Raw genomic sequence first — 8,388 nt, 5'->3', positions numbered from 1 at the left:
TCCCTCCCTCCCTCCCTCCTTCCTTTCTTCCTTCCTTCCTTCGTCTCGCCGTGTCGCCCAGGCAGGAGTGCAGTGGTGCGATCTCTGCGAACTGCAAGCTCTGCCTCCCAGGTTCACGCCATTCTCCTGCCTCAGCCTCCCTAGTAGCTGGGACTACAGGCACCTGCCACCATGCCTGGCTAATTTTTTGTATTTTTAGTAGAGATGGGGTTTTACCATGTTAGCCAAGATGAGGTAGGGGTTTATTTTCATTCTTCTGCACATGGATAGCCAATTTTTCCAGCACCATTTCTTAATGAGGGTATACTTTTCCCACCGTATGTTCTTGATGCCTTTGTTAGAAATCAGTTGGCAATAAACAGGTAGATTTATTTCTGGGTTCTCCATTCTGTCCCATTGGTCTAAGTGTCTGTTTTTATACCAACACATGCTGTTTTTTACTATAATTTTGCAGTGTATTTTGAAGTTGGGTAGTGTGATGCCTCCAGCTTTGTGCTTTTTGCTCAGTATTACTTTGGCTATTTGGGAGTCTTATGTGTTTCCATATGAATTTTAGGATTGCTTTTTCTGTTTCTGTGAAGAATATCATTGGTATTTTGCATGGAATTGCATTGAATCTTTATTTATTTATTTATTTGTTTATTTATTTATTTATTTATTTATTTGAGATGGAGTCTCACTCTGTCGCCCAGGCTGGAATGCAGTGGCACAATCTCGGCTCACTGCAACCTCCGCCTCCCGAGTTCTAGTGATTCTTCTGCCTGAGTCTCCTGAGTAGCTGGGATTATAGGCATGTGCCACCACACCTGGTTAATTTTTATTTATTTATTTTTTTGAGACGGAGTCTCACTCTTTTTGCCCAGACTGGAGTGCAGTGGCACAACCTGGGCTCACTGCAACCTCCACCTCCCAGGTTCAAGCGATTCTCCTGCCTCAGCTTCCCAAGTAGCTGGGACATGTGCCACCACACCCGGCAAATTTTGTATTTTTTGTTGAGATGGGGTTTCTCCATGTTTGTCAGGCTGGAATCGAACTCCCCACCTCAGGTGATCCACCTGCCTCAGCCTCCCAAAGTGCTGGGATTACAGGCATGAGCCACCGTGCCCGGCAATTTTATATTTTTAATAGAGATGGGGTTTCACCATGTTGGCCAGGCTGGTCTTGAACTCCTAACCTCAAATGATCAGCCCCCCCTCGGCCTCCCAAAGTGCTGGGATTATAGGCATGAGCCACGATGCCTGGCCACGTTGATTTTTTTTTTTTTTTGAGACGGAGTCTTGCTCTGTCGCCCAGGCTGGAGTGCAGTGACACGATCTCAGCTCACTGCAACCACTGCCTCCTGGGTTCAAGCAATTCTGCCTCAGCCTCCCCAGTAGCTGGGACTACAGGCACCCACCACCACGCCCAGCTAATTTTTTGTATTTTTAGTAGTGATGGGTTACACCATGTTAGCCAGGATGGTCTCGACCTCCTGACCTCATGATCCACCTGCCTCGGTCTCCTAAAGTGTTGGGATTACAGGTGTAGGTCACCGCACCCAACCTGTTGAGGATTTTTGTGTCTTTGTTCAACAGAGATATTGGCCTGTAGTTTTGTTTTTTGTTGTGTCTTTGCCTGGTTTTGGTATCAGGGTAATGCTGGCTTTGTACAGTGATTTAAGAAGAGTTTCCTCTTCTTGGATTCTTTGGAGCAGTTTGAGCAGAATTGTTGTTCTTTATATATTTGGTAGAATTCAGCAGTAAAGCCATCTTGTCCTAGACATTTCTTTGTTGGGAGACTTTGTGTTACTTATTCAGTCCAGTTACTCCTTACTGTTCTGTTTCTTCCTGGTTTAATCTTGGTAGGTTGTATGTGTCCAGGGGTTTATCCATTTCCTCCAGGTTTTCCTATGTGTTAGTGTACATTTGTTTATAGTTGTCTCTGATGATCCTTTGTATTTCTGTGTTGTCTGTTGTATGTCTCCTTTATCTTTTTTTTTTTTTTTTTTTGAGATAGAGTCTTGCTCTGTCGCCTAGACTGGAGTGCAGTGACCTGATCTCATCGCACTGCAAACTCCACCTCCCAGGCTCAAGCAGTTCTCTGCCTCATTCCTCCCAAGTAACTGGGGTTACAGGTGCCTGTCACCATGCCTGGCTAATGTTTGCATTTTTAGTAGAGATGAGGTTTCACCATCTTGACCAGGCTGGTCTTGAACTCCTGACCTTGTGATCCACCTGCCTCTGCCTTCCAAAGTTCTGGGATTATAGGCGTGCACCACCGCGCCCGGCCCCATGTCTCCTTTTTCACTTCTGGTTTTGGTTATTTGGATCTTCTTTTCTATTTTCTCAGTCTAGCTAGAGATTTGTTTTCACTGCATATGATTTACTTTCTTACATTATCTCAGACTTTCCTGGCTGCAGAGACTAGGTTAAACCCTTTATTTTCCCCTTGGTAACACCCATCACAGTTATTTCTTTTCTTTTTTTTTTTTTGAGACAGAGTCTCACTCTGTCGCCCAGGCTAGAGTGCAGTGGCACAATCTCTGCTCACTGCAACCTCTGCCTCCTGGGTTCAAGTGATTCTCCTGCCTCAGCCTCCCAAGTAGCTGGGATTACAGGCGCCCATCACCATGCCCAGGTAATTTTTGTATTTTTAGAGATGGGGTTTCGCCATGTTTGTCAAGCTGGTCTCGAACTCCTGACCTCAGGATTTGCCAGCCTCCACCTCCCAAAGTGCTGGGATTACAAGCGTGAGACACCACACCTGACCCCATCACAGTTATTTCTTGTTTAACATAAAATCTACCCTACTAGATGTCAGCTCCAAGAAGCACAGTCCAGATTTCCCCAGGATCTAACACAATGCCTGCTATGTAACAAGTGCTCAGTAATATTGGTGTAATTGAATTGGTTTGATTCAGTTATTTAAATTTTGTTTCCCTACCTCCACTCAGGTAATCTTTCTTACATAAAGTTTGCAACACTAAATCTTCAATCTTAGGATATAAGGACAAATCATAATTTTACAAATAAAACGGATTATGGGGGCTTTGAGAGTTGTGAGTTTAGATTTAAAATATGGATGTAATCATCATCAAAGACCTCATGTTACTTTTTTGAAAACCCTTTTATTTTAAAAAGTCATAAAGTATTATAAAGAATTACAGCATGATCTTCATCCAGATTTCCCAACGTTAACGTTAACATTCTACTACATTTGCTTTATGTATCCTCTCTATGTATATATATGTAGAGGAAAAGATGCATCTTTTATCTCAATACTTTAGTATATATTTCCCCCAAACATGGATGATCTCTTAACGTAACCAACACAGACATCAAAATTAGGGTATTAACATTGATTCCATACTGTTAACTGTCTATAGAACTTAATAATTTTACCACAATCCTATGTGGAAAGAGGAAAAAAAAAGGACCCAAGATCTAATCTGAGATCACATGTCACATTTAATTGTCATGTCTCTCTAGTTCTTGTTCTGTGTCTTTCATGACCTTGACATTCATGTAGTACAGGTTTATTTTGTAGATGGTCTCTCTGGGTTTGTAGGATGCATTGTCATGATTAGATTCATGTTACGCATTTTAGGTAGGAATATCGCAGAAAGAATACTGTGTTTATTTCTATACATCATTTCAGAAGTCACATGATATATCTCTGTCCTATTACTACTGGTGATATGTAACTTTGGTGACTTTCTTGGTTAAGGTGGCGTCTGCCAGTTTTCTCTGTTGTAAAGTTACTTCCCTTCCTCCCCACTAATTGTTATTAATTAATAAGTATCTTCTTTTTCTATTTTAATTAACTTAAATTTCTGGGTTTTTTTTCTTTTAATATTTAATTTTGAGGTCCTGACCAAAGAGCAGATTTGTACTTGGAAGGAAAAGACCAGCTCGGGGGTTGGTTTCAGTCATCCTTATTAACAAGTGTGGCAGCAAGGAAGAAAGCACCTTATAAGTAAGTATTTATACCTGAGCCAACCTGCTGAGTACCTGCCAGTGTGTGAAGCACTATGCTGAGTACTATAGAGATGATAAGGCACCACCCTTCATTGCTTACAGTGTCCTGTAAGAATTTGATGTAAAAAAAAGAGAAAGGACAAAGGAGACAACACCAACGTGTCTTGTGAGTGTGATGCAGATCATAACTCCTTGAAGAAAAAGTCAGCATTGACTGGAGTAGTTGGGGGAACGTATGTAGTTCTTTTTTGTTTGTTTGTTTGTTTGTTTTTGAGAAAGGACCTCATTCAGTCACCCAGGCTGGAGTGCAATGTTGTGGTCAGAGCTCACTGCAGCCTCCATCTTCTAGGCTCAAGCAGTCCTCCTGCCTCAGCCTCCTGAGTAGCTGGGACTGTAGACATGCACCACCGCACCTGGCTAATTTTTAATTTTTTTTTTTAGAGATGCATTCTCCTCCCATTGCCCATGCTGGTCCCAAACTCCTGGTCTGAAGCAGTCCTCCTGCCTTGGCCTCCCAAAGTGGTAGGATTATAGGTGTGAGCCACCATGCCTGGCCTAGAACTAGATCTTGATCTATGGTAAAACTTGACCAGGAGGAATGTAGGGAAGGATATTTGAGGTTGAGAGAAGACAGCCTGAGTGCAGATGTCCTTTATATTTGTAATATCCACAGTGGCTAGTGAGCTGAAACATTGCTTTTGTGAATTTTATTAAATTAGGTATTCTCATTTAGTACACATAATTACTTTTTCAAATGTGTGGGTGAAAGTACTAATCAGAAAGATTCCTAAATAGCTTAGCTTAAGATTGTGGCTCTCAGGATAAAAATCCATCACAGAACGTTTTGCATGTTTCTTTTTTTTTTGAAATGCAGTCTTGCTCTGTCGCCTAGGCTGGAGTGCAGTGGCGCGATCTTGGCTCACTGCAACCTTTGCCTCCCGGGTTCAAGCGATTCTCCTGCCTCAGCCTCTCGAGTAGCTAGAATTACAGGCACATGCCATCATGTCTGGCTAATTTTTGTATTTTTAGTAGAGACGGGGTTTCACCATGTTGGCCAGACTGGTCTCGAACTCCTGATCTCAAGTGATCCATGCTCCTGAGCCTCCCAAAGTGCTGGGATTACAGGTGTGAGCCACCATGCCTGACCCTTTTACATGTTTTTGTTTCTTAATGTGTGTTTTAAAGACCAATAGAAGGGTGGATCCTGTTTTTTTCAAATTGTCTTTTGAAAATAATTTTGAGACAATAATCTGCTCTTTTTAAGACATACTTTTTCCTGTTTGTTTGTTTGTTTTTTTCTTTCTTTTTTGAGACTGAATCTCGCTCTTTCGCCCAACCTGGAGTGCAGTGGCGCAATCTCAGCTCACTGCAACCTCTGCCTCCCGGGTTCACGCCATTCTCCTGCCTCAGCCTCCCGAGTAGCTGGGACTACAGGCGCCCAACACCGCACCTGGCTAATTGTATTTGTATTTTTAGTAGAGACAGGGTTTTACCATCTTAGCAAGGATGGTCTTGATCTCCTGACCTTGTGATCCGCCCATCTCAGCTTCCCAAAGTGCTGGGATTGCAGGCGTGAACCACTGCGCCCAGCCCTTTTTCTTGGTTTTATTTTTTCATTAAATTTTTTTTTATTTTTAGTGAATTATATAGTTTTCCGCTATCACAAAAGGTTTTATAACATTTCTAACACACTAAAAAGTTTTCTCATGCCCATTTGTGGCTAATCTCCACTCCTACCCTAGGGCACCTGGCAACCTCTGATCTTGCTGTCTCTGTAGGTTGCTATTTCTAAACTGGTTAGCTTTAATGATAAAATCAGTACACAGCAGAAGCTCAGAAAATAATCTGTTCAGTGATGAAAATATCTAAAGTTTTCCTTTGTGTAAGTCGAGAGTTAACTAACCATTGTGATACATGAGCTAAGAATGACTTTTTTTTTTTGAGATGGAGTCTTACTCTGTCGCCCAGGCTGGAGTGCAGTGGGACGATCTCAGCTCACTGCAGTCTCCACCTCCTGGGTTCAAGTGATTCTCATGCCTCAGCCTCCTGAGTATCTGGGACTACAGGCACACGCCACCATACCCGACTGATTTTTGTATTTTTAGTGGAGATGGGGTTTCACCATGTTGGCCAGGCTGGCCTCAAACTCCTGGCCTCAATTGATCTGCCTGCCTTGGCCTCCCAGAGTGTTGGGATTACAGGCGTGAGCCACTGCACCCAGCTGAATTTGACTTTTAAGGAAAGGTTTCGACCAGGCAGGGTGGCTCACACCTGTAATCCCAGCACTTTGGGAGGCCGAGTTAAGTGGATCCCCTGAGGTCAGGAGTAGGTAGGAGAATCTCTTGAACCTGGGAGGTGGAGGTTGCAGTGAGCCGAGATCAGGCCACTGCACTCCAGCCTGGGCGACAAGAGTGAGACTCCATCTCAAAAAAAAAAAAAAGAAAGAAAAGGTTTCATTCATAATCAGTCAAGAAAATCATATTTTGTGTCAAACTTAGATACTCTTTTTAGCTATACATAATCTTCAAAAAGATAATTATAATTGTGTTTATCATTAACATAGCTGGTTTGTCCCTTTAGGACAGTGATTGTTCATGGATTTACCCTTGGAGAAAAGGGAGAAAAGATGTCCAAGTCTCTTGGGAATGTCATTCATCCTGATGTTGTCGTTAATGGAGGACAAGTAGGTGATTCTCTAAAATGTATTTTATTTTTGTTTTAAGGATCTTAAATTTGCAGCCAAAGCCCTTAAGATAGTTACTTCAATGTAAAATAAAAACTATCTTTTATACTCTCAACACATGATTTTAATGAAAAAGGCAGAGGCTAGGATTGTGGTCCTTTTACCTCATTTCAGGCCTGACTCTCCAGTTAGGTCCCAAACCATGCTGTTCCTTCTTCTTCTTCTTCTTTTCTTTTTTTTTTTTTATTGAGATGGAGTCTCGCTCTGTCGCCCAGGCAGGAGTGCAGTGGCCGGGATCTCAGCTCACTGCAAGCTCCGCCTCCCGGGTTCACGCCATTCTCCTGCCTCAGCCTCGAGAGTAGCTGGGACTGCAGGCGCCCGCCACCTCGCCCTGCTAATTTTTTGTATTTTTAGTAGAGACGGGGTTTCACTGTGTTAGCCAGGATGGTCTCGATCTCTTGACCTCGTGATCTGCCCGCCTCGGCCTCCCAAAGTGTTGGGATTACAGGTGTGAACCACTGCGCCCGGCCTTTTTTAATTGTCTAAGAGCTTTTAAAATGTATAGATCCTTTTGTGATTCATAAGTGTGATGATCGGGTTTTCACACTATTGTGTGAGGTATGCCTCCCTCAAACCTTGTTACAGTGTAGGCACGTTACTGTCTGAAGTGGAAAAAAAAAGTGCAAAGTGTAATTGTATAGTTAAATGGAAATGATAAAAGAAAAAATGATATTACAACTTCTAAGTGCATGTTTCATTATTATGTTGTTGAAAATTATACATTTTAAAGCAGGTCCTAAATGTACATCAAATCTGAGGTTGCTGATAAATTTGGGGGGGTTTTGGAGCTGCTTTTGTGAAATAAATCGTTTGTCTGTTTTTTTGATTTTTGATTTTTTAACTCCTGTAGCTTTTTACTGCCCTCCTAACATCCTGTAACCATTCATTGTTTTGTATACAGAGTTGCTAGGAAATAGTGAAAGGAAAAGCAGGCCTTCCTCTTCCCCTCCCTTATTATAGAGACCTCCCTGACACTGCCCTGTGTCTAACTGCCAGCTGTAATAGATGGAAACAGATATGACCAGGGAAGAGATTAGGTATGAGCATTTGTGCGTTGAACAAAATTGCAGAGCACGCTCTTTCTTTTTCCAGTTTTTTTTTTGTAGATACAGCCTGATTTGAGATTGTTAGCCTGCATTTCATTACAATGCTAGTATAGTTTATACTTGTATTATGCTCAAAAATTTCTGAATAGGAGCTTTACCTAAAACATTTGTTCGGCTAATTGGAATTGAAAGCCATTGTGTTTATATATTTTTTCTCAATGAAAAGGATCAAAGCAAAGAGCCTCCCTATGGCGCTGATGTCCTTCGCTGGTGGGTAGCTGATTCCAATGTCTTCACCGAAGTTGCAATTGGCCCATCCGTGCTCAATGCTGCCAGAGATGATATTAGCAAGGTTAGAACCATTATTCTTCCTATTTCTAAAGGACAGGTTTGCCAAATCAGTGTTTTAAAAAATGAGACACATTTTGTTTGGCACTGAAAAAACTGAATGAAAATGAGTTCTCCATATATTGTGAGCTTTTAAAAATCTGTGTTGGCTGGGCACGGTGGCTTATGCCTGTAATCCCAGCACTTTGGGAGGCCGAGGTGGGTGGATCACGAGGTCAGGAGTTCGAGACCAGCCTGGCCAACATAGTGAAACCCCGCTTCTACTAAAAATAAAAAATTAACTGGGCGTGGTGGC

The 8,388-nt window shown here is 42.2% G+C and overlaps 1 protein-coding gene across 1 annotated transcript in view; it reads left to right on the top strand.

The window, feature by feature from the left end:
• Positions 1-8,388, top strand: part of IARS2 (isoleucyl-tRNA synthetase 2, mitochondrial) — an 80,916-nt gene that overhangs the window by 62,846 nt on the left and 9,682 nt on the right. Inside the window, exons 15-17 of the mRNA XM_017870009.1 lie at positions 3,846-3,954; positions 6,537-6,639; positions 7,972-8,097. Of these exons, the coding sequence (XP_017725498.1) occupies positions 3,846-3,954; positions 6,537-6,639; positions 7,972-8,097 (338 nt within the window). The remainder of the gene's footprint in view (positions 1-3,845; positions 3,955-6,536; positions 6,640-7,971; positions 8,098-8,388) is intronic.

Source organism: Rhinopithecus bieti, unplaced genomic scaffold (assembly GCF_001698545.2).
Source record: "Rhinopithecus bieti isolate Rb0 unplaced genomic scaffold, ASM169854v2 scaffold_1673, whole genome shotgun sequence".
In the NCBI taxonomy this organism is placed as follows: domain Eukaryota; kingdom Metazoa; phylum Chordata; class Mammalia; order Primates; family Cercopithecidae; genus Rhinopithecus; species Rhinopithecus bieti.
Note: the sequence above shows the minus strand (reverse complement) of the source record. Positions and strands in the feature narration are given on the sequence as shown.